Raw genomic sequence first — 26,602 nt, forward strand, 5'->3', positions numbered from 1 at the left:
TTACTGAACCTGAAAAAGGGTTCATAGGAATAAAAAAAAAATTAAAATATTTTTTAAAAGTTTTTATTTAATATAATGAGAATTCATAAAAATACAAAGATTATTCATCATGATTACCATATTTTTCCCATACATTTCAACTAAATCAGCTTTCAAACGATCATGTATCTGTGGATCCCGAATTTGATTGCGAATGTCAAGCATAGGGACATTCACACTTTTTCTCCTTTTAACCTTGGAACTTCGGCTTGACTCTCCTGCTTCGAAGTCAGATGTATCATACTGAGTGTATCCGTCGCGTTCGTTCTCTACTATCATATTGTGGAGTATGACACAAGTTTTCATAATCTTTCCTATTTTTTCCTTATCCCATAGTAGAGCTGGGTTTTTAACTACTGCAAACCTCGCTTGCAATATTCCAAAAGCACGTTCGACATCTTTTCTGACGGATTCTTGACGTCGAGCAAATAGCTCTGCTTTAGGACGTTGAGGAAGTGGGATGGATTGGATAAATGTTGACAAATTCGGATAAATTCCATCTGTAAGGTAGTACGCCATACGATATTTGTGGTTGTTGACCTTGAAATTAACTCGGGGAGCTCGACCTTGTAAAATGTTATCAAAAACTGGTGACCGATCAAGAACATTTATATCGTTGAGGGTACCTGGTAATCCAAAAAATGAGTGTCATATCCAAAGATCATGTGATGCCACAGCCTCTAAGACAATTGTCTGCTTTCATGTACCACGGGTGTACTGGCCTCTCCAAGCGGTTGGGCAGTTTTTCCACTCCCAATGCATACAGTCGATGCTGCCTATCATCCCCGGAAACCCGCGTGCCTCTCCATTGTCGAGTAATCGTCGAAGATCATCCGCTGTAGGTCTTCTTAGATACTCATCTCCAAACAATTGTATTATCCCATTAGTGAAATTTTCCAAACATAAAAGTGCAGTACTTTCACCTAGTTGGAGATATTCGTCATATGTATCTCCCGATTGACCATATGCCAGGATTCGGATAGCTGTTGTACACTTCTGAAGTGCAGATAGCCCGTACCTTCCGTGAGCATTTTTTCTTTGGTCAAAATATGGAACTTCATTATTGAGGCGATCGACAATGCGAAGGAATAAAGGCTTGTTCATTTGAAAACGCCGCCTAAACATGTCTGGTGGGTATGTAGGATGTTCCTTGAAATAGTCGTTCCATAGTTGATTGTGGCCTTGTTCCCGATCTCTTTCGATATAAGCTCGTCTCTTCGGTTTGTTGGCTTGAACATCAACTAGGGAGTCGATGATATTATCAAATTCTTGGTCGAACATTTCTTCAACAGCTTCATCTACGCCATCTGACGATGAGGATGACATTTTTTTTTTTTGGAAATTTTGTTAAGTGTTTTAAAAAAAAAAGTGATAGAAGAAGAAGATTTAGCTAAGTGTTTAAAAAAAATTAAGGGAGAGATAGACCAAGGAGGGATTGTGTTGTGGTTGTTGATTTGGCATGGGCTTGATGGGTGTTGTGGTTGTTGATTTGGCGTGGGCTTGATGGAGTGTTTTGTGGTATATGGAACTTGAGATACAAGTTTTTAGAAGAGAGGGGAAGAACTTAAAGAACATAGAGGAACAAGTTTATAGAAGGGGGAGTGTTTTGATGTCGTGGCCTTGATGGAGTGGCCTTGATGGATTGTTTTTTTTTTGCAGGTTGAGATACAAATTTAAAGAAGAGAGGAACAACTTAAACAAAGATGAGAGACAATTGATAAATGAGACATACGACATACATTTTATAGTCCTTCCTCTTACAATACCTGTGAACTGTAGAAACAAACAAAATACTACACTTTTACACCCGTGACATAAACATACATAAGCAAACGTACTTGAAAACGTGTTGTCACTACTACAACCCGTGACAACTACACCATCCTCCTACTAGAACCCGTGACCGGCCACGAAATGAAAATACATAAACTGATAACCTGTGACAGCTACTACCCGTGACAGCTAGAACCCATCAACTACAGAATAGAACGTGCTGCGCCAGTAGAGAAGTAGAACCCGTGACCTGCAGAAGTACAACCCTTGACCTGCAAAATAACACAGAAGAAGCAAGACAAGTTGTTAATCAACTAGATACAGTGATGAAGTAATCAAGTAAGCAAGTAATCAAGTAACCAATTTATGAACTACACAACCTAAACAACTACGCGAGTAATCACCTAAACAACTATCACTGACCAGATCAAAGCATCTCAGAAATGAGTTTGTCCTTCAGAGACACCTCACTATCAGTTAGAGTATCTTTTTTGGATAGGAGACGTTCTAGTAATTTCTGTTTGGATATGTTCTGTTTCAAGTCTAGAATGCTCTCCAGTCGATCAAATGCTGCTTCATTCCCATGCTTCTTGCGTTTGGCTGCTTTGCAAGCCTTAACACCAGGAGGCCTAACCTCTTCCGAGTCAGGCACCGTCTCCACAGGTTCCTTCCTTTTCTCCTTTGCACCATCTTTTGACACAGAGTTTGATCTCCATTTTTGATCAAACCGCAGCTCCCTCCACGCATGTTCAAGTGTGAACTTGACCTGGTAGTCGTTTAAGAAGATGTCATGGGCAGACTTCATGACATCGTTCTCATTTTGGCCACTAGATTGCTCCTTCAAAGCGGCCTCATAGCTTCCCACAAACTTACACACCTGCTCATTCACCATTCCCCACCTTTGCTTACACTGACTCCACTCTCTAGGAGCAAAGCCAGTGAGCTGAGGGCTTGAATTAAAATATTCTTCTATTCTTTTCTAAAACAACCCTAACTTCTGCTGGTTACTAACTATGGGATCCTTGCTGGTGTTCAACCAAGCACTGATGAGCACAATGTCTTCTTGTGTTGTCCACTTTCTCCTTTCCACCGGTTTAGGAACATCAGAAGACCCTACTTCTATGGTTTGACTGCTCTGGGAAGATAATAGGTTCATAAACCCGGGAGAATTAAGGGAAAACGGATCCATTTTGGTTTCGGGTGGTGTTTTAAACTTTCTTTGTGTTTTGAGAAGTTGGTTTGAGTTTAGGGTCGAAAGGATTTGCTATGTTTTTAAACTACTATTTTGCTTTGAGTTTCGGGTGGTGTTTCTAACTACCAAACATTGATTATACTTAATTAGACAACAAGTTGTTCACACATTGCATTTATTACACATCAAATCAGTTTTTAAAAACTCGAACAAGAAGTAGACAGAGAGCATTCATCAGAGCATTAATCACAGCAACCAACTAACATAGATTTAATGAAACCTAGTTCAGTTCCTACTCTAGAGAGCATCACATCACATTCAGAGCATTTCAAATAATACAACACGGAACCTAGCATTATGAAGATCTAGTTTAGTTCCTAGTCTACCTAGTTAAGTTCAGTTCTACTTCAGCAAGCAACCTAGACGGGAACATTTTTTTAAACTAAATACTACTTCTACTTCAGTTCAGTTTAGTTTGAGTGTTTACCTTTTGGATTTCATTCGAAGAGACCTTCTCAAGATCAGCCACCTGCACAGTGAAGTTATAAACGTCACTAGTGAGGTTATCAAGCAGCAAAGTGAGCCTTTTAACCTGTGCATGCACATGGAAACAAAGAAACGTTGTTAGTGACTTAAAAAAAACCTAACTTTACAATTATTAACTTGCTATTCGATACTCTCAAAAAAACTTCACTAACCTCAACACTCTCAATCTGTTTATTGAGATTGGGCACCCACTTGATCACCTGCTCAGCCTCCTCCACACGCTTACGCAGGCGTTCCATCTCCTCCTGGACACCTATCACCCAAGGCTGACGATAATGAAACCCATCAGCCTTGTTGATAACATAAACACAACAAACTTGCACAACTAAAATAAAATTAATACTAATTTGCCAAGTGAGAGTAATGCATGGAAGAAGCGGTTTGTATCTCTTACCTCGTAGTTTATGCAGGTGAAGAAGCGCTTCCCAGGAAGAGTGTCGTACTCCTCCTTCACCCGAACCTCGTCAATGATTCTCCCACCATAGGGACATCTTCTGGGAATCCCGTATTGTGAATCGGACACGTTTCCCAACATGTTGAAGTACTCCTGTTGCCTCTTTCTATCTCTTCTCTCTTCTGTGGGATCCATCTGAACCAGAGAAGCAAACTGATTACAACATAATCACGAAAAATATGATGAAACAAACACTAAATCAAACCCACATGACGTTTTAAAACCACTAATCGAAAACCCTCAAAATTGATTTTGAACCCTAACTCGAAAACCCCAATTCGATTTCTAATCACCGAGAAACCAACCATAAATCGATAAATCGAACCCACATGACGTTTTAAAACCACTAATCGAAAACCCCCAAAATCGATTTTGAACCCTAACTCGAAAACCCCAATTCGATTTCCAATCACCGAGAAACCAACCATAAATCGATAAATTGAACCCCGCATGAGGTTTACTGTAACACCCCGATCCGGCCGACTAGGCCGCGGTCGAAGCCTTACGTCGCTCGGTCCACTTCCTGACCGGACCTCTTAATTTTCGCCCTTTAATTATAATATCGCCTAAAGGCGAGGGCTAACTTAGACCTTAGCTAAAGACTTTCCTAGTCCTTTATAGCCTAGATCCTTTCAACAGATACGCAGCGGATTATTCTCTAATTAACCATTGGTCTAAAACCAATCTAACACTTGTCTGGTCGAAAAACCTTAGCCTTGGTCAGTTTACACAACTACCGATTAGCTTAAAGGTCAATCCTAAACCCAAACCAAGTCATACGATTCTAAGGTTCCATTCCCCTAAACCATTCTATCTAGATCTATGCAGGTATTGCAAGATCTTACCTTTGCCACATCTACGGAGCTTATTAGCTCATCGGTCCTCCATTGACTCGAATTGCTCTTGCTTGACAGCTGGACCACGATCACTCAATGATCTTACTTAAGGTCCTTATCTTCACTCCTGCACCAAACAGCTCCCCTAGGTACTTAGTCATTCAACCAACCATCCCCACAGACATAAGTAACCTTTGAGAAGTCTTTGAAAGGATAAGGATATGCATCTGGCCTTTCTCAGCTCATGCACACTCCGAAACCCTTTTGCCTTATAGGCAATAGTACCTAGTCCATCTTCTGGACTGACAAAGCTCATTAGATCCTAAGTCAATCAACCAACCATCCTCACATGACTTGGAACTGATGAGTCATCATCTGGCCTGACCGGCCTTGGGACTTAACCCAGACAACAAATATGATTGGTTCATACCAACCGATGCATTCATTAATCAGGTTAGTACCGACACCTTGGACCATCATCCAGAGGTCAGGTCGTCCATACTCAACCATGATCAGATCTTACACGGTCTTCCTTGAACAATCATGCTTAGACTCAATACTTATGGTCTACGACACATAGTACTAGCCATATACTTCGTCATGACTCTTAGCCAATCTCGAAGTTATCAACACCAAGGTTGATATCTAGAAGCATCACATCAATACTCTTACTCCAGCAACGTGACTATCCATACTAGTGCTCGGCCAACGAAACATCGTCATGAAACATGATCCAGCCACTAGACTTGATAACCATCGTCTACTTAGCAGGTATTGACATAACCGGCCTTCCATTGCCATCATGTGGGTATACGCCCTACATAAGGCATATGGCGCCTATCCTACTCACCAACCCGAAGTTGATTGTAAGATATCCCACTTAGCCTTTGCGGCTAGAACCATCCATTAACTATGGATTATGGTTCATACATCAATCATGTTGTACGGATTGCACTAGCCCTTAAGGCCTTCGCTATTTCCCTACACTCATGTATTGACCTAACTGACAACCCATTGCCATCATGTGGTCCATGCCCAACATAATGCATGTGGTGTCCATTTAACCATCGAATCACTCGTACCCTTTTCGGTCCCGTTCCGTTCGTACCCTTTCGGTCCCGACCCGTTCGTACCCTTTCGGTCACGACCCGTTCACATCCGATGGATCATGATACGTTCGTACCTCTTGGATCATGACACGTTCGTACCTCTTGGATCACGACACGTTCGTACCTCTTGGATCACGACATGATCGCAGATCTTGGATCACGATACATTGCATCCTTGGGATAACGATGCACCCTTTGGTCATTGGTACCTTTTGGTCCTCGTACCTTTTGATACTTGCAACCCTTGGTATCTCATACCTTTTGGTTACTTGCATCCTTTGGTATCTCACAACCTTTGGTAACTCATGACCCTTGGCAACACGCAACCTTTGGCGACTAGTACCCTTTTGATCCAACCTCTCGGCTATGGTTAGCGATCAACGTAACCAACCATGACACTAGGGTCTATGACGTGGTAACATGGTTAACTATCACGTTCCATATATATATATATCATATAGACATAATAATATAAAGAAACAGAGATAGAACCACTCACAACTGCTATAGCCCTTACCGATCGGTCAGTTCATCTCTCGGCTAACCGCCCTTGGACCCTTGGTCCTTTGCGCCTATATCCCTCCAGGAATAGGTCTTCCTCTTGGCCTCAGTGACTTATAAAAGCCACGGCCTCATATGGCTAAAGCCATACTCACCATGAACCGGATCGTGCCCTTACGGCTTGGATCCCGGATCCTGCCCTTCCGGCTTGGATCCTCGGTTCTCATTGGGGGATCCCTTTGTTTAGGACGTGTGTCCTTTGTCTCAGACAGAATGAGACTGAATGAGAATGAATGAATTTATCCCTGGACGTCCTCCCTTTATATAGAAAACCAAAGGGCATGTGCGAAGGAACACATCCCTTCCAAGCATCCTTTCGGAACAGATCTTGGCCATCGATTACAATCAACGGTCCAGATTGCACCTGTTGGATCTTGGAGGTTTCCAGATACATCTAGGCACGTCCAACAACATCTAGGCATGTCAAACCCAAGCCCAAACTGATATCCCAAGCCCATGGCCCGACCACAAGAGCCCACCGGCCCGTAGCCACCTTGGGTCGACCATATGGCCCGACCATAGTCCGGACCTGGCCCAACTGCCTAAGACCCGAACACTCAGTCCAGCTGAGTGGAGCTGACTCCCAGCTGACCCAGCTGAGTGAGCTAGTAGCTCAGCTAGTTGAGCTGACATAACTTGGACCGAGCTAGACTACACTGGATCGAGCTTTGTTCAGCTGATCGAGCTACTTGTCTACATCGTCCAGCTATTGTACAACTCTCCCAACTTGTTCTCTTCATCCTATTCAATCCGTCTAAGTCCTTTGATCCATTTATTGACATAGACCCATGATCCATTCTGATCATTTCACTCATCCTACCTTGTTCACGATCAATTCTCTTGATCTGAACAAATGCAGTCTGGTTTCTGTCGAAACGTCTAGGTCCTATGTCAAGATCCCGGGACGGGGATGCGACAAGTCTCCCCCACTTGAGATGGATTCGTCCTCGAATCTAGTGGTGGTTATACCTTGTCTCATGACAAAATGTCCCAACTGAACTTAGTCTTGTTTTGAACATAACAACTTGATTCTTTAAGAACCAAATGAACTCTCCAATGATCGAATCTCTTTGACCATTGATGTACCAGTCAAGTCCTCAAGAACTCGTTCCAATCTTTAGGCTGCTCGTCCTACAACGAGTCCTACCAGATTGTTATGATTCTTTTGTCTTTCATGGACAATAAGGCTCATGACCTCAGCCACAACGTATTGGATCATCCCCTTAGTCAGCCACAACCTTTTCAGGCTTGGCCACATTGCGATCTTAGTCCCTTCAGACTAAAAACGCCTCAGACTTGACTTCTGTCCTTCACTGGACTTTGTCATAATTCGATCCTGGTCCATTTACGGACGTGATCGTATTCCGGTCCTGGTCCACTCAAGGACTCGACCGTTTCACCCCGACCATAGGTCCATCTCCGAATAGGTCGTGGCCTGATCCTTGTCCTTTACTGGACTTGATCATTCTCAACCTTAGGTCAAACTCCGACTTGGTTGTACTGCGACCATGGTCCTCTCTCGGACACGGTCAACTTCGGCTCTGCCATCTCGGCGGGAGCCGACAGAAACGGACTCTAGGACAGCGGAGCTGTCCCTGGCTCTAGTTCAATCATAAATGGATCTGACCTATCAGGGGGGACACCCTGTAGCGACTGGAACACATCTGGGAACTTCGACACCAACGAATCCTCTGAAAGGTCTTTCAGACAGACAGAACTGCCCGGCTCTGTAGTTGTAATTGTAGCCAAAAAGGACTGACAACCCTGTTCCAGCATCCGAATCGCTCGAACTGCTGAAACCACTACTTTCTCTTGAGCCGGACACAGACATTGGTACTGGATCGGATGAAGCCCAGTCTCCAATTGCCACGACCTTTATGGCAATCGAGAGTGGCCCGATACTTTCCCAACCAGTCCATACCTAGGATCACTTCGTGATTCTTTAGGTGGACACAGACAGATTCACAGGGAATACCTTTCCCTGAATTGACACTGGGATATTTGAAACGAGACCTAGTGAGTTCATGGCTTGCCCTCCTGCTGCCCTCACTATCCCAAAATTATCTCCAGCGTCCAGACAGAACAGACCCTTTCCGACCAGTTCCCGGACTCACAAAACCTATGTGTAGCCCCTGTGTCGGAAAGTACGTGGGTTTTTAAACCACCAATCATGAGGGTTCCTATCAGAGACCCCCATCAGAATCCCCTAGACATTCTAGGTTCCAGACCAAGCATTACAACTTGAATGTAAAAAGATAAATTTAGAGATTGCCAGAGATCGAATCAAAAGATCCGGAAGCTCCGTCGTCTCGTGACAGTCCATACACCCAAGGTGTTGTGGTTGGTTTGCCTTGGGACGCCTCTCCTGAATCTCCACGGCCCTTCCCCTGACTTCCTTGCAGCTTGGGACAATCCGATTGGAAATGTCCTTGCTGGCCACAATGGAAACAGGTCATCTGGCCGCGTCTACCAGTCTGGTTCGGTCGAGGACAGTTCTGAACCCCATGGTCCATGCTGCCACAACGAACACAAGCCCCCTTGGCCTTCCAGCACTCACCGGTATGGTTCCGTCCATATTTGGAACACGCAGGTTGGCAACCAGAGGTCTCACCTCCGTCCACCTGGTCCCATTTTCTCTTTTTATCCTTTGTCTTGCCCGATGGGCCAGACTGTGGCTTAGCCTTAAGCTTAGCTTCTTCAGCCAAGTTAGACTCCAACAAAGCCACCCGTTCCACTTCCAGTGGGTACCTAGATGAGTAGGATTTCGGTTTAATCACACATTTGGAAAACGTCCCATACCATTCTCCAAAGCGTATTACTTTTGCGAATGCTGACACCATTCACAAGAGCAATAAAAATATACCTGAATCCCCATCATACTAAGATACTTAACATCATGTTCTTTCATTGATTGAAACGAACATCTTGAGTTTCCTCATTCTTTCATTGGACGGATTCAGATTGGAATTAATTCATTCCATCCAACTAGATCTAAGGAAACCTACCTTGACCGATACCGAGTCCTAGCTGATCCATCTGATCACAAGTCTACTCGTATACTGGTCATGTAGTGTCTCCTTTGAGTCAGATTTAATATTGCATATGCTTTACTTATTATGAACGGCTATCAAGGGATAACATTTAACTTCAGTAGAGTGCTGCACGTTTATTTCAACCTAAGACACTCTCTGGTCCATGTTACTTCCCTTTTTCAGGTCACCCATAAAAAGTCTTACATTGCTTCCATCCCTTCCAACCCGTCTATTACTTCTAAATAACTAGATCAACCAACCTTTCTGTTTTTAGGATCTTGCCCTTTGAGAGTTCATCTTGGCTAAGGTGGCTCATCTTGGAACTACTCCGTTCAGAAGCATGATACCTCTTACCTCAGTTCCCTCTTGGCTCACCCCAACTAAGGTTTCATAGTCATCATAGTTTTCAGAAATAATTTCGGTTTGGAACTCAACATCTTTGAGCGCTGTCCTACACAGGATCAAGCATGCTCTGATACCAACTTGTAACACCCCGATCCGGCCGACTAGGCCGCGGTCGAAGCCTTACGTCGCTCGGTCCACTTCCTGACCGAACCTCTTAATTTTCGCCCTTTAATTATAATATCGCCTAAAGGCGAGGGCTAACTTAGACCTTAGCTAAAGACTTTCCTAGTCCTTTATAGCCTAGATCCTTTCAACAGATACGCAGCGGATTATTCTCTAATTAACCATTGGTCTAAAACCAATCTAACACTTGTCTGGTCGAAAAACCTTAGCCTTGGTCAGTTTACACAACTACCGATTAGCTTAAAGGTCAATCCTAAACCCAAACCAAGTCATACGATTCTAAGGTTCCATTCCCCTAAACCATTCTATCTAGATCTATGCAGGTATTGCAAGATCTTACCTTTGCCACATCTACGGAGCTTATTAGCTCATCGGTCCTCCATTGACTCGAATTGCTCTTGCTTGACAGCTGGACCACGATCACTCAATGATCTTACTTAAGGTCCTTATCTTCACTCCTGCACCAAACAGCTCCCCTAGGTACTTAGTCATTCAACCAACCATCCCCACAGACATAAGTAACCTTTGAGAAGTCTTTGAAAGGATAAGGATATGCATCTGGCCTTTCTCAGCTCATGCACACTCCGAAACCCTTTTGCCTTATAGGCAATAGTACCTAGTCCATCTTCTGGACTGACAAAGCTCATTAGATCCTAAGTCAATCAACCAACCATCCTCACATGACTTGGAACTGATGAGTCATCATCTGGCCTGACCGGCCTTGGGACTTAACCCAGACAACAAATATGATTGGTTCATACCAACCGATGCATTCATTAATCAGGTTAGTACCGACACCTTGGACCATCATCCAGAGGTCAGGTCGTCCATACTCAACCATGATCAGATCTTACACGGTCTTCCTTGAACAATCATGCTTAGACTCAATACTTATGGTCTACGACACATAGTACTAGCCATATACTTCGTCATGACTCTTAGCCAATCTCGAAGTTATCAACACCAAGGTTGATATCTAGAAGCATCACATCAATACTCTTACTCCAGCAACGTGACTATCCATACTAGTGCTCGGCCAACGAAACATCGTCATGAAACATGATCCATCCACTAGACTTGATAACCATCGTCTACTTAGCAGGTATTGACATAACCGGCCTTCCATTGCCATCATGTGGGTATACGCCCTACATAAGGCATATGGTGTCCATTTAACCATCGAATCACTCGTACCCTTTTCGGTCCCGTTCCGTTCGTACCCTTTCGGTCCCGACCCGTTCGTACCCTTTCGGTCACGACCCGTTCACATCCGATGGATCATGATACGTTCGTACCTCTTGGATCATGACACGTTCGTACCTCTTGGATCACGACACGTTCGTACCTCTTGGATCACGACATGATCGCAGATCTTGGATCACGATACATTGCATCCTTGGGATAACGATGCACCCTTTGGTCATTGGTACCTTTTGGTCCTCGTACCTTTTGATACTTGCAACCCTTGGTATCTCGTACCTTTTGGTTACTTGCATCCTTTGGTATCTCACAACCTTTGGTAACTCATGACCCTTGGCAACACGCAACCTTTGGCGACTAGTACCCTTTTGATCCAACCTCTCGGCTATGGTTAGCGATCAACGTAACCAACCATGACACTAGGGTCTATGACGTGGTAACATGGTTAACTATCACGTTCCATATATATATATATATCATATAGACATAATAATATAAAGAAACAGAGATAGAACCACTCACAACTGCTATAGCCCTTACCGATCGGTCAGTTCATCTCTCGGCTAACCGCCCTTGGACCCTTGGTCCTTTGCGCCTATATCCCTCCAGGAATAGGTCTTCCTCTTGGCCTCAGTGACTTATAAAAGCCACGGCCTCATATGGCTAAAGCCATACTCACCATGAACCGGATCGTGCCCTTACGGCTTGGATCCCGGATCCTGCCCTTCCGGCTTGGATCCTCGGTTCTCATTGGGGGATCCCTTTGTTTAGGACGTGTGTCCTTTGTCTCAGACAGAATGAGACTGAATGAGAATGAATGAATTTATCCCTGGACGTCCTCCCTTTATATAGAAAACCAAAGGGCATGTGCGAAGGAACACATCCCTTCCAAGCATCCTTTCGGAACAGATCTTGGCCATCGATTACAATCAACGGTCCAGATTGCACCTGTTGGATCTTGGAGGTTTCCAGATACATCTAGGCACGTCCAACAACATCTAGGCATGTCAAACCCAAGCCCAAACTGATATCCCAAGCCCATGGCCCGACCACAAGAGCCCACCGGCCCGTAGCCACCTTGGGTCGACCATATGGCCCGACCATAGTCCGGACCTGGCCCAACTGCCTAAGACCCGAACACTCAGTCCAGCTGAGTGGAGCTGACTCCCAGCTGACCCAGCTGAGTGAGCTAGTAGCTCAGCTAGTTGAGCTGACATAACTTGGACCGAGCTAGACTACACTGGATCGAGCTTTGTTCAGCTGATCGAGCTACTTGTCTACATCGTCCAGCTATTGTACAACTCTCCCAACTTGTTCTCTTCATCCTATTCAATCCGTCTAAGTCCTTTGATCCATTTATTGACATAGACCCATGATCCATTCTGATCATTTCACTCATCCTACCTTGTTCACGATCAATTCTCTTGATCTGAACAAATGCAGTCTGGTTTCTGTCGAAACGTCTAGGTCCTATGTCAAGATCCCGGGACGGGGATGCGACATTTACAACCATAAATCCGAACCCCCGTATCGATTTTGAACCCTAACTCGAAACCACAAAATCTATTTCGAATTCCCGAGATCTATTTCAACCCCAAAAAGCTTCTATCTAACCGTGAATCCACTCGATACTCACCTGAGCTCGTGGATGAGACACTCCGTCGTCGATTCGAAGGAGAAAATTGGAGAAAGATCGGCGTCGCACGAGAAATCGCCTCTCGGACCGAAACCCTAGTTTTTTTCATAAATGAGAGAAAATGATTTCTCTCCGCTTTCCTCCTCGTGAACTCAATAACGCGTCTCCAATGGATGGCTGACACCTGGCGTGAACCCGTTTCATACGGGGTCACTCGTAAGATGCGGGTCGCGGAATTAAACCCATTTTCTTTTTCTTTTTTGCTTCCGGGCCTATGAACCCGAACCCATGAACCCCTTTACAACTTTCAATGGGGCTGCTCTAAGAGAACACATCTGAGGAGGGGGCCCAGTCATGTTGGGCCGCTAATTTACAAGCCCAAAAGGCACCTCCTTATTCATATCATCTTCCCTTCTTCTTCTCTACCCAAACTAAATTTGAAACCTCCTCTCCCATTCTGCTGCTGCGATCTATCAGCCTCTCGAGAGAGATACAGGTATCATCAATGTGTGAGTTTTGTGTTTGTCTCTCTTTCGCTCCTCCTTTGATTTACGGTATTCTTTTTTTTTTTTGCCAAAGCAACCGGAGATCATATAGGATGATGAATTCGGATGTGAAGGAAGACCTCTTCGATTGTATATTACGACTAGAGGATACACACATACAACAAGGCTTCGACGAGGGTTACGAAGCGGGTCTAGTATCGGGTCGGGAAGACGCTCGTCATCTGGGTTCGAGACAGGCGAGCTGCTCGGTTTCTACAAAGGGTGCTCTTCCATCTGGAACTCTCCTGATCTCCTTGTTCACTTGTCTCCTCAGCTCCACAAGCATCTCCATGACTTCCAAGCCTTGCTCGATAAGTTCCCGCTCTTGGATCCCTAGGACGAAACCAAGGATGATCTTAGGGTTAAATTCAACATCACTGGGAATATCCAAGAAACAATTGGTGTACAAGGGATACCCAAACCCTTCTTCCAATCTCGACTTCTAAGTAACAACACACACCACACGAGTGTATTTGTATTTGTATCCTCCTCCTCCTCCTCCTCTTTTTCTTTAGCCACAAAAGAGTATTAGATTTTTATTGGTTTGTCCTTTTTTTTTTTTTTTTGAATATATGTTAAATTTATTCAAAAGAAACTACTTTAGTACAACAAGTGTAAACTGTTTTTTGAGAAAACTAAGACTTAATTTTAAATCGAATCTCTTATCTTGTGGCAAACCACATTGTTAAAGCTCCCGAGAACTTTGAATCTCCCATTTGTCTCAGTGAAAGGCATTTGTTTTTGACTTGCCTCTCAATCATTTTCACCAAGGGACCTGGGAAGATGTTTTTGCTTCCATTTCTCCTGTTGTTTCTTTCCCGCCATAAGGACGAGAGAGTCACTTGCAGCGTGTATCGAAGGAGGAACCTCTCCAGCAGTCCTCCATTGTTATCCTTGATTAATACCATGAGTTCTGACCACGTAGTTGTAAAGGATCCCCTAAGCAAACCTCTTGCCAGTTTGGTCCATACTTCTGCCGAATAGATACACTCGAAAAAGAGATGATCTCTTGATTCAATCACATTCTGACAAAGAACACACTGTGAGTTTGCTCCTACATTCCAATTCATCATTCTATCTCCAGTTGCCAGTCTGTTTTGTATTGCTAACCAATGTAGAAAGCCATATTTCGGAGTGTGATGTTTGAACCAGACTCCTCTCCACCATTGAACCTGTTGATCCTCTCTTCGAATGAGTTCCCATGTCCTTTTTGTTTTGAAAACAGCTTTATACTGTCCTTCACTCTGTTTCCAAAGTGCGGTATCAGTAGTTGTAGAGAACTGCAGGCTTTGAGTCTCGCAGAGCTTTTCCACTTCATTAAAAACATCAACCCTGTGCCGACGTTTCCTACGGTTTCTCAACGCCCCCGCAACCGTTGATTGTAATGATATTCCCATAACCATACAACCATGCGCTCCAAACAAGTCCAATAATCTGCCCATGCTAGACCAAGAGTCAAACCAGAATGAAGTATTTTTTCCATCACCTACTTTCATCCTGTGGAATTCCTTTGCTTTATCACGAAGCTTCACCAGTTTGCGCCACATCCAAGAGCCTTTAGTAGTTGTATCTTTAATAGACCAAAACGATTGGTTTTTGAACATATTCTCCTTAGTCCACTTAGCCCACAGAGACGCTTGAGAAGAGACTGTCCTCCAGATAATCTTCAGACAACATACCTGATTAACTTCTTTCAGAGAACGGAGACCTAAACCCCCTTCACACTTTCGTCGACGCACACTCTCCCAAGCAACCTTAGCTTTCCTTGTGTTCATTGCAGGCCCCGACCATAGAAAAGCTGCACATACACTATTAATCTCCTTAATGCACGCTCCTGGCAGAACAAAACCAGCCATCCAGAAGTTCACTATGCTGAGAAGAACCGATCCAATTAGCTGTAACCTACCCGCCATTGATAGGAACCTGTTTGTCCAATGAGTTATACGGTTTCTTATCTTATTGATGAGAATACCATAATCCTCCTTCCCCATCCTCCGAGTTAACAAAGGTAGTCCTAGGTAGCGTACCGGCAACGTTCCAGAATTAAAGTTAAAGCGATGCTCCAGCTGATCAGTTTCTATAGCCGACAACCCTGCATAGTATATTGTAGTTTTCTCCCTACTTATTTTCAGTCCCGAGATCCTGCCAAAATAGTCAAGCACATCCACAATACTCTCAATGGATCTGACTCTACCATCTGTGAAAACCATTATATCATCAGCGAAACTAAGGTGAGTTATCCCCAGGTTCTTGCATTTGGGATGATACCCCATGTTGTTTTCATTTGCCGATTTATCTAGCAGCTTCGAGAGGACATTCATGCAGATTACAAAAAGATAAGGCGACAGAGCACAACCTTGTCTCAGGCCTCGGGTGCTGTGGAAATATCCGGCAAGCTCACCATTAACTTGGACAGAGAATGATGCCGTTGATATGCATAGAGATATCCAGTGTATGAACATCGGCGGGAAATCCATAGCTTCCAAGGTTCTGAAAAGAAACTTCCATTGAACCGAGTCAAAAGCTTTTGAGATATCAATCTTTAGTGCACATCTGGAGGAAATAGTATCCTTGTGATAGTCTTTCACCAGCTCCGTAGCAAGCAACAGATTCTCAATAAGAAGTCTTCCTTTCACAAAGGCGGACTGATTTAAAGCGATGAAATCGGGTAGGGTTGTCTTTAGCCTATTAGCCAGAATTTTGGAGATGACTTTGTAGATGACATTGCAGCAAGATATAGGTCTATAGTCCTTCATCTCCCTAGCCACTGATGTTTTCGGTATCAAGGCCAGAATCGTTGTATTTACTCCTTTTGGTAAGAACCCTTTCGCAAAAAAAGATTGGACCGAGATAATGAAATCTGGCCCTATAATAGGCCATGCTGATTTGAAGAACTCAACCGTGAAACCATCTGGCCCTGGTGACTTATCACTTGGCATACTGAACAATACTTTTGTGATCTCCTCCGCTGTTACCACCCGTGTAAGGTTCTGGTGATCAGTCACTGAACATCTGTATGGCAAAAGATCACTAAGCTCCGTCGCATCTATCTCCTCTAGGTCTGGCGGGACTTTCTGAAGAAAACCTTTGAAGAAACCCTCTGCTTCTTCCTTTATTTCTTCAGGTAGCTTTACGATTCTACCATCTCTGCATTTTATTTCCCTGATCGAGTTGTTGGTGTCTCTAGTAGTTGCTGCCCGATGAAATACTTTATTATTTTTGTCCCCCACCTTCAACCAGTGCAGCTTGGATTTTTGCTTAAGAAAACCCTCCTCCAAACTAGCAACGTGCTCCCAACGTTTGTAAGCACTATTTTCCCTGTCCAAGTTTCCCTGTGTTGGGTTTCTGATAATTTCCTCCTGACACAAACATAGCTTCTCATAGGCTTCATTTGCTTTCACCGAGAGATTTCCCATTTGTTCCTTTGCCAGTACTCTGATTTTTGGTTTGAGAGCTTTCAACTTCTTTGAGAAGCGATACAGAGAAGATGTTGACAAGAAAATAGGCTCTGTATGTTGCCAGTGATCCTCCACGAGCGGCTTAAAACCCTCCAGTTCTGCAATTGCGTTAACAAACTTGAAAGGTCTTTTAGGTCGAGTCAGGGCCGACCGTAGCTGGATTCGACACCGCAAGTGATCCGAACAACCTCCTCCTTCAAATACACTATACGACTGAGGAAATGAGCTAAGCCAGTGATCGTTTGTAAGAACACGATCAAGTTTCTTCGAGATAAGACCTTCTTCTCTTTTATTTGTCCACGTGAACTGAGGTCCATGTGCAGCTAGGTCCAGCAATTTGCAACGTTGAACTGCATCCTGGAACTCGTACATTCCTTGAGAGACCGTGCTTCTGACGCCATACAAAGAATGTTCTTCAGCTTCCAGAATTTCATTGAAATCCCCTGTTATTATCCAAGCCTTCTGACGGATAATCGGTGAATCTTGGTGAGCTTTGAGATCACTCCATAATTCTCTCCTCTCCAACTCTGTGTTAAGCGCATAAACGGATGTGTAGAAAAATTCTTCTGTATCTTCCTCCAAAGCAACTGAGACTGTGATCATTTGTGCTGTCTTGTATATCGGTGTAATTCGAACTTCCGGTCTCCACAGTAGCCATATTCGGCCTAGTGGATTAAATTCGTAATTTGACATCAAATTCCAGTCCTTAAATACTGTATCTGATATCCTCTGACTTCTTCCTTCTTTTACTCGTGTTTCTAATAACGCACCAAACTGAAACCCTTGATCCTGTACCCACTTCTTCACTACTGAATGTTTGATTGATTTGTTGAAACCTCTAACATTCCAGAAGAAACTCGACATATTATTTCTTCTTTTGGGAACGTTTTTTGCCTACTGCACTAGGAAGTCCTTCCTTTGTGCTTAAGGCAGCCATTTTCTTTGATGACCGGATTTGGGTTTTTGATAGCCGAGGAACAGATGGTCGAAGTGGACACTCAACTCTTTCAGACTTCCCCGCTTTCCCTATATTCTGATTGAGAAGTTCATCAGTTCCAGTTTCATCCCCTGAAACCTCTCCTGAGATCTCTTCCGATACTTCTTCTAAAGTATTTGTCAAGGCTTCTAACATTTCACCATCGTCCTTTTCGTTACCCTCTTTATCCTTCTTTTCCTCTGTTATTTCACCCTCTTCCTTTTCGTTTTCCTCTTTTTCCTTCTTTTCCCCTGTTTCATCTTGTCCCTCCCGCACATCATTTTTTCCCTCCTCTTGCAGCACTGCAAAGCGAGATGGTGAGATCACATTTGTGTGTTGTACTCCCAGCTTAACTCCTAGCCGACCATGTTTGGATGGAGATACATCCTTCCAGACCCCTTCAGTATTTTCCTCCACTACACGTGTTTGCACGGGTGCACTTGTTTCTGCAGCCGGTGATTCGCTTATGACCTCTGCTTCCATATCACGATCTGTTTTGCCTTTTGTCACATTCCTTGTTGTAAACTCTTCAGTCTCTTCTTTCTCCGTATTCTCCTTGGTACTTGCCTGAGAGTTTTCCATGTTAGCACTCTGAACCGGCACAACACTTTCCTTCGCAGAGGTATTTTGCCTCGTCAATATTTTGACCTTCGATTTGCAAGCTCTATGTGTATGTCCCCATTTGGAACAGATAGTACATTTATCAGGGAGCCAGGGGTAGATAAACTCCACCTCTGCATCAACTCCTAGCTTTGATTTGAACCGATGTGATTTAGGCAACTCCTTCGTCATATCAGCTTCCACAAACACTTTTGCTTCTTCAAAGCTTGTGCATAGTATAGTATCCGGGTGCAGTCTCTTCGGCTTGCCAACCGCACTAGCTATGAAGCCTAGTCCCTTCCATGAGAACATCCTGTGAGGAACATTTTTCATTGTAATCCACATTGGTATTACTTTGATCTCTTCTTCCTCATCTACTTCTACTACCGGAGACCACTTTGATAAGACCATTGGGATGTTAGCAATGTTCCACATACCTCTGCGTAGAACTCTCTTCCTCGTAGCCAAATCTTTAATCCGGAACTTGACTGTAACTTCATTAACTGGAAACACATCGATCTTGATAGATTGATTTCCCAGTGGCCAAATCTTATTCACGATAACGTGAATCTTAGCAACGTGTGGGGCAGGAGCTAGGAACCGCCCTTCCAGTAGATCATCCCAGAGAGGGATCGTATCTTGTATTACTGCATCTGGGACTTTTACAACTTCCTTTCCCTCCACCATCTCCATGTCGAAAGCGTGCTCAGAGAGAGATGGACCATTTGTCACCGCTTTAACATAAGACGAATGTTTTCCCTGAACGTTGGACGGATCTAACACAGGCATAACCGACGATTCCGACTCCTCCGAAGCCATGACGGCCGTTTGTAACCCTGCGGCGCTGAAGACTCTCACCAAAACCGTAATCGCCAAGAGAATCGCCCTTTTGCTGACGTGGAATCGCACTCTCGGCCTCTATTAACGATCACTTTTTATTGGTTTGTCCTTTTTTCCTGGACATGTGTGAATGAAATGCTGGCCACATATTCAAGTGTGGTGGATAATATCACAGCATCTTGGCTTCGGTGCAGACAATGGCTCTGGTGCACGGGGCAGGGGTCATAGAGGTCGCCTGTAACTTGCTGAATCCAAGCCATGTCGGAGGAGATGATGTTCAAGGACTGATCGAGAGGCTTGGCAGAGAGGAAGGTCTGCTTGTGGGAAAAGGGTATTATACTGACTATACAGCCGACCAGATCACTCAACGATACAAGGACTTGCTCATCAAAAATTCATATCATACATAAGTTGTTTGTGTTCAAAATAAGAAGTTTTAAAGTTGTTTTTGTTTTTTTGTGTTAAAAGATTAATGTCACTGGGTTTCTAATACATGGCCTTTTTAAGTAGCTTGACAAACTTGACCATAAAGTCAAAAAACAATATGATGTTGTCATTCCCACGTCCATCATATACGTATCTCTTTTTTTTTGTGCGGTTAAGTGTGTTTTATGTATTGTTATTATCATGACTCTAAACTGAAATGAGCGGAGATTAAATTAATTGAAAGGATAGAATATGAGATTAGTTCATATGGTAAGATGCAAAAATATCAATAAATCCCATCATTGGTGTTTTGTCTCAAAATGATGATTGTAAGAGGGATGCCCTGCCCTTTGCCTTATAGTTCTTAAAGCTGATCTCTTGCGATTTATACCTTTTGTGTGTTTCCACACTTGCTCAAGTGTATAGCAAATTGGCAATGCATGCAAGTCATCGAACAACTGGGTTAATAGATATCTAAAGTTACATGTGGCCTTGGGACGATGTAGTAGTAGTAGTAGTTGAGATCTCTGTCATTCAAATCCGTACTATAAGTTGTGGTGTATATCATCTTTTTTTTTGAGCAAACCAAATGAGATTACTTAAACATAAAACGGTTCTACAAGGCTCCATCCGAGTCAATGGGAAAGAGGGCTGCTTTAGCAAGCAAGTCAGCCTCCACATTTTTTAAACGCGGGACAAATATAAATGAGATAGAGGAAAAAGAGCGAGCCAACACATTGATGTCATGGAGAACGCCTTTCAACACCACATCCTGTCCTTGATTCTTCAAGAGCGAAACGAGGTTTTTAGAGTCGGAGTAGACACGAATGCTACTGACATGTGAAGAGATTGCAGCGGTGATTGCCGCTTTGACCGCCAAAGCTTCGGCCACAAGAGCCGAAGGAACATAACGCCAGTACGAGGAGGATCTTTCTGTAACAGCATTGTCGGCATCACGAAGGAGCCAGCCAATCCCGCAGTTCCATGTCGATGGGTTCCAAGCTGCATCTGAATAAGATGACCAAGTGTAAGAGTTAGCAACTGGTAACTGAGAAAGATGGACCACACACTGTGGTATAGAAGGCATTTTATCACACGATTGAGCAGCCTTCCACGCTCGAGCATCTTGGAGGGCTTTAAGCACAGTGTCTTGTTCAGAAAAGACCCTATTTTCAAACATCAGCTTGTTCCTATTTGTCCAAAGAATCCAAAGAATCCATGGATATAGTGGGGTTGTTCCTAGACCCGATGGGGGGAGAGAGAGCATTCTCCTACATTGCTGCAAGAGAGAAGATATCGAGTTTGTATTATCCACTGACGGTTTGAACATACACGGGACTAGGTCCCAGACTTTAGCCGCAAACGGGCATTTTAGCAGGACGTGAAGCTCCGTCTCCACTGCTCCACATCTCTTGCAGGCGACCTCCGACGATAAACCTCGAGCTTGTAAAACAGAGCCAACAGGGAGTGCTCTGTTATTAGCCTTCCACATGAAATGTTTGATTTTTGGGGAAGTATCCACCTGCCAAATGCACTTCTTCCACTTGAAAGTCCTGTCTTCCTGTGTTCCGTTGCAGAGTTTAGCCACCGCATAACCTGATTTTGTAGTATATTCTCCCGACGCATTGGGGAGCCAAACCAATTCATCGGGCGCTTGCAGTGCACTTGGGATCAGTCTGCGGATGAAGTTCTCATAATGTGGTAAGGTTTCCCTGATAGCCTCAACGTCCCACTCGTTGGTTCCTGGTGTTATGAGACTACTGACGCACCAGGCTTGGTTGGTAACAGTAGGGGGGCCAACTGGAGCCATCGGTTCACTGGTAGATAACCAAGGTTCCGCCCATATGTTAACGTCCTTGCCTGATCCAATAGCCCATCCTATGCCTTTCCTCAGCAGGTCCCGCCCTACAAGAATCCCTCTCCAGCCATGGGAGGCGCTCGAGGGAACTTGGGCCTCAAGGAAAGACTCATGAACACAATACTTCCCTGTGAGAGTCTTTGCCAGTAGAGAGGTTGGGTTCTTCATGATCCTCCACGAGAGTTTTGCTAACATTGCATCATTGAATTGTTCGATCTCTCTAAACCCCAGTCCTCCTGCGCTTTTAGGTTTTGTGAGCTTTTGCCACGATACCCAACACATCTTCCTAACCTCCGGGGAGATATCCCACCAGAACCTCGTTAACACTGATTGGATCTGCTTGCACAGCGACAAAGGCAATTTGAAGCAAGACATGGAGTAAATGGGCATCGCTGCTAGCACAGATTTGAGAAGAATCAGTTTTCCAGCTCCCGTGAGAAACCTAGTTGTCCAGCTATGTGAGCGTTGGCGAATACGATCGACCAGTGACGCAAAGACGTCTCGTTTCTTCCGGCCGAAGTGTTCCGGTAAACCGAGATATTTTCCAAGTCCTCCTTCATTTAGGATCTGTAGCTGATCTCTGATCCTCCTCTTAGCTTCCCCTGGCGTCTTGGCTGAGAATGTTATTGCTGATTTCTCCAAATTAATGAACTGACCGGAGGCTTCTTCATACTTCTTTAAGATAGCGATTAAGGCAGCACAACTTCTGTGATCCGTCCTGGTGAAGAACATGGTATCGTCGGCGAAAAGTAGGTGGTTGATTGCTGGATTACTGCGCGCTACTTTCACCCCGACCACCTCCCCTTTCTGCTGCGCTTTCCTACACAGGCCCGAAAGCACTTCTGTGCACAGGATGAAAAGATATGGGGAGAGGGGGTCTCCTTGCCGGATTCCTCTAGTAGGCATCACTTTCCCTTGTGCAGCACCATTTACTAGATAAGAGTACGAGACGGAGGTGACGGACGTCATTATCCAGGATATCCATAGTTCATGAAAACCAAACCGAGACAAGACGTTACGTAAGAACCCCCATTCTATACGGTCATAAGCCTTGCTCATGTCGGTCTTTATAGCCATGCTGCATCGGACCTTAGCCTCAGAGTGTTGAAGGTAGTGCAAAATCTCATGCGTAATCAGAACATTATCTGAAATCGCTCGCCCTTTAACAAAGGCCGACTGGTGATCGGAGATAAGGGCTGGGAGGAACGGCTGCAGGCGCCGGGTAAGGAGCTTCGCTATAATCTTGTAATGTGTGTTACACAGAGCAATCGGGCGATAATCTGCTACCTTCCTTGGTCCTGTGACTTTCGGAATCAGACGTACATGTGTTTCGTTTTGTCTTGGATCCAAGGTGTTTGAGATGAAGAAGGCTTGGATATCCTTAGCTACATCCTCCCCTAGAATATCCCAAAAATTCTGATAGAAGCTAGCCGAGAAGCCATCGGGGCCCGGTGCTTTGTCCGGATTAATAGAGAAAAGTGCCTCCCTTATCTCGAAAGGGCTCAGGATAGCTATCAATGTCGTGTTCATCTCTGCAGTAACTAAGGGAGTGATCCCTTCATGAACCACCTGATATGAATCTGACATTTGAGCTGAGAATATCCGAGAGTAATAGTCTGTGATGCACTGCACAATCTCCTGCTCCTTGAACCTCGCTTTACCTTCAACATCCTCTAGGACCGAGAACCTATTGACAGCTCGTCTGCCATGAGTCGCCGCATGAAAGTAAGATGTGTTCCGGTCGCCGCATTGTAGCCAGAGAATCCTGCTCCTCTGTCTCCAAAAAAGCTCTTCCTCCTTGTATGCTGATTCGAGCGTTGTAGTGAGTTCTCCAATAAGCATGGCGTCCGGTACCGGGTTAGAGAGAGCTTCTTCCAGTCTTTGCTGAGCCGATTGTATCGCTCTGTTGCTGTTAAGGTTTTGCTCCCGCGTCCACTTAATGATGCTGTGTCTGATGTTTCCAATTCTCGTCAAGACAGAGTCAAGCGGTTCCTTCTTCCATTGGGCCTCCACCAGTTGTCTCACCTTTGGTTTGTCCTTCAGTCGTCGATCAAAGTGAAACAAGCCCTTCTTCCTTCGAGTCGAGACGTCGAAGTGGACTACTATTGGACGGTGGTCAGAGCCTTCAAAGCGTAAATACTCACAGCGACCTGCCGGGAACCGTTCAAACCAGGAGCAGTTTGCCATGGCCCGATCAAGTCGTGACTGAATGAAGTAATTGTATCTTGTACCCCGCCAAGATAAATGATTACCAGAATGTTGAAAATCCCTTAAACCCATTTGGGATACAAAGCTTCTAAAGGATAGGAAGGATCCTTCCCAACGGATTGGACCGCCCACCTTCTCCGAGTTATCGAGGAGATCATTAAAATCTCCGGTGAGGAGCCAAGCTTCTTCTCTCTCAGCTCCTAGCTCTGTCAACTTACTCCAGAAGGCAGGGCGGTCTGACGGGTTTGGAGCCCCATAAATGAAGGAAACGAAGCTAGAGGTTCTGTGTGCCTCAATCTTTGTATCAATAATATTTGGGGAGGAGAAGAAAATTTCAACCTGAAGATCATCTATCCAAGATAAGGATATGCCTCCCGCTAAGCCAACAGGGGGGACAGTAAAGTGGTTGGTAAGCGCTGAATTCTTGAAGTGCTTGAAGAGAGCCTCGTCTTGATTCTTAGTTTCCATAAGAAAAATGACTGCTGGGGAAATTTTCTTTCGAAATTCCCTTATTCGCTGGCCTGTCAAGGGGCTCCCGATGCCTTGACAGTTCCAGCTCACACACGCTAAGGAAGAGACCCCTGAGGAGGACAAAAATCCTTCTCCTTGCGTACTCGCGGTGGAATGATCGTCGTCATCGTCGCTGGTGTGGTCTTTTGCTTCTTCTTTGTTTGAGTTCTTACTCCCGCCGTTATAGCATCCATCATCAGTTTCCTGCGGGGAGAGGGATGAGCCTTTGTAGTGCGTCTTCTTTTCACCGGAAAACCTTGTGGAGAGTTGCGTGCTGGCCTCTTCTTGTCTTTGGTTTGTGTAGCAACTTTCTTTCCTGCTGCCTTCGAAGACAAAGTCTGTTGGAGTTGTAAATCAAAAGTGTTATCCTCCTCATTCTCCTCATCCTCTCTAAGAGGACCTAGCCTTAAGGAGACATGAATGCGATCTTCACTTAGTGTTCTGATAGGGGATCGTTCACAAATGCCAAGCCTGCCTGTCTCAAAGATCGTTGAACTCGACGGGCGAGTAATGGCTGTAATGGTCCTTGTACTCGATGAGGGGCTTATAGGTAGTTTATTCTTATCCTGATGGGGGACAGCCTCCCCCTCTGTCCTCTCACTGCCACTTGTTCTTCGAGTGTTCACAGATAGTCTTTCCTTCGTAGAGATCCTCTCCTCAGTTGATAGGTTTCCTGATCGTGGGTCTGAGAGACGTGAATCTAGGTTCCTTCTCCTCTGTTCCAGAGTTGGGGCAGCCACTGGTGAGCGGTGTGATGAAGAGATGGCCTCTCTAGCAGGTGAGACCTGTGATTGTCGGGGTGGTGCAGGCCCTGTAGATTCCTTGACCTTGTAGTCTTGAGTCCTACGTGAAGTGGAGATTCGCTCATGTGAATCATGTTGCGACTGAGTCTCTCTAGAGGTAGAGTATCTGTATGCAAGATGACGATCATCATAACGTCTCCTGTTTTCCTCAAAGTTGAGGCTCTTCCCCATCTCACTACGAGGGGAATACTCCCTTGAGGAAATTTCGATTTCACGGTTTGCGTTCCTTGAGTTTGTCCATCGAGCTTCTTTTCGAGCGGGTAGGTTTGGGAAGCGCGAGTATCGCCTTTCTTCCTGACGCCTTCTTCCTTCTTCAATTCTCTCTAGAGTATTCTGTTGCGTAATGCCCAAGGTTCTTTTGTCTTCTGTGTGTCCTCTAGAAAGGGGGCATCTGTGTTTCTCACTGTCTTCATCTGTTAAGGACTTACAGAAGAAACAGTGTTTTCCCAGCTTCTCATACTCCACTTCCACCTCAACAACTTCACGGGAAGGGAGCTGAAGGTCTAGCTTCATAATAAGTGGTTTCAGCGCATTGATCTGTACTTTGAACCGAGCTTTATCCACTTCTCGATCTTCAATGGGGCCAAGAATAGCTCCAATAGCTTCAATGGTTTCATCTTTCCAATAATGGAGAGGAATACCATGAACTCTGACCCAAAAGGAAATCAGAGCAGGGAAGGACTCAGATACAATCGGTTCCCATCTTCTCAGTATGAACATCCAGTTTTTGAAGTGAAATGGGGCTTTAGCGAGGATTTTCTGAAGGTCTTGCTCCGATTCAAAACAAAACTGGACCAGAGAAGGTCCCAAATCCCTCCTTGTTATTCTGCCCACCACATGCCACTGTTATAGGAAGAAATCTACCAGGGCTCTTGTCTTCTGGATAGAAGGATTAGTAACCCTACCAATAAGCGTGAGTTTGTTTCGCTCTATGAGATCTGAGACGTTGGTTTCCGGAATTCTAACTAGAGGTTTCCGAAGAGGAGGGCTTTCCTCTTTCCTTTTTCCTTTCTCATCCCGTGAGTATCGACGAGACATTTTCCTCAACCTGAGTAGCAAACTAGCAAGTTCTTGGAGCAGAGACTACAACCAGTAGTAGAATGGGTGTGGAGGTGAACCAGCCGTTGAAAGGGACTACAATCTGTAGTAAGCTGAAGCAAGAACAAGGAGAGGGTTTTTAGAGCTCTCCTGTAACCCTCCAGTACAAGCTTCAGTGAGAAAGGTTTTGTAGCTTCGCAAAGGACTCCATTGAACTCAGCTTCACTAACCGCGGACTCCACCGGTAAGAATGGCCGGAGAAGGTGGTCCCTCCGACAAGGTCAGGGGAAGAACTCGGTGTGTAAAGACCAAGGGAGTTTATTAACCGTCAGATAATACCAGAAAAGGTAACCATTTTGAATCTTGCAGGACAAAAGTGGGTGGATCCAAGCCGAAAGGGAAGGTCAACTTCCGGGGTTAACTTTGTGCCCAGC

At 44.6% G+C, this 26,602-nt stretch overlaps 3 protein-coding genes across 3 annotated transcripts; all 3 read right to left on the bottom strand.

Annotated features, from left to right (window-relative positions):
• LOC111207766 lies at positions 1-558 on the bottom strand. The gene is made up of 2 exons (XM_013794939.1): positions 118-558; positions 1-9 (listed from the first exon to the last, which is right to left on the bottom strand). Exons 1-2 carry the CDS (start codon positions 556-558, stop codon positions 1-3), a joined length of 450 nt encoding a protein of 149 aa, XP_013650393.1.
• A 180-nt stretch (positions 559-738) lies between these two features.
• Positions 739-1,365, bottom strand: LOC125589899. The gene has a single exon (XM_048762565.1). It carries the CDS (start codon positions 1,363-1,365, stop codon positions 739-741), a length of 627 nt encoding a protein of 208 aa, XP_048618522.1.
• A 16,409-nt stretch (positions 1,366-17,774) lies between these two features.
• LOC106354899 lies at positions 17,775-19,304 on the bottom strand. The gene has a single exon (XM_013794941.3). It carries the CDS (start codon positions 19,302-19,304, stop codon positions 17,775-17,777), a length of 1,530 nt encoding a protein of 509 aa, XP_013650395.3.
• Between the last annotated feature and the right edge of the window lie 7,298 nt (positions 19,305-26,602).

The sequence above is a fragment of the Brassica napus genome, chromosome C7 (assembly GCF_020379485.1).
Source record: "Brassica napus cultivar Da-Ae chromosome C7, Da-Ae, whole genome shotgun sequence".
NCBI classification, from domain to species: Eukaryota; Viridiplantae; Streptophyta; class Magnoliopsida; order Brassicales; family Brassicaceae; genus Brassica; species Brassica napus.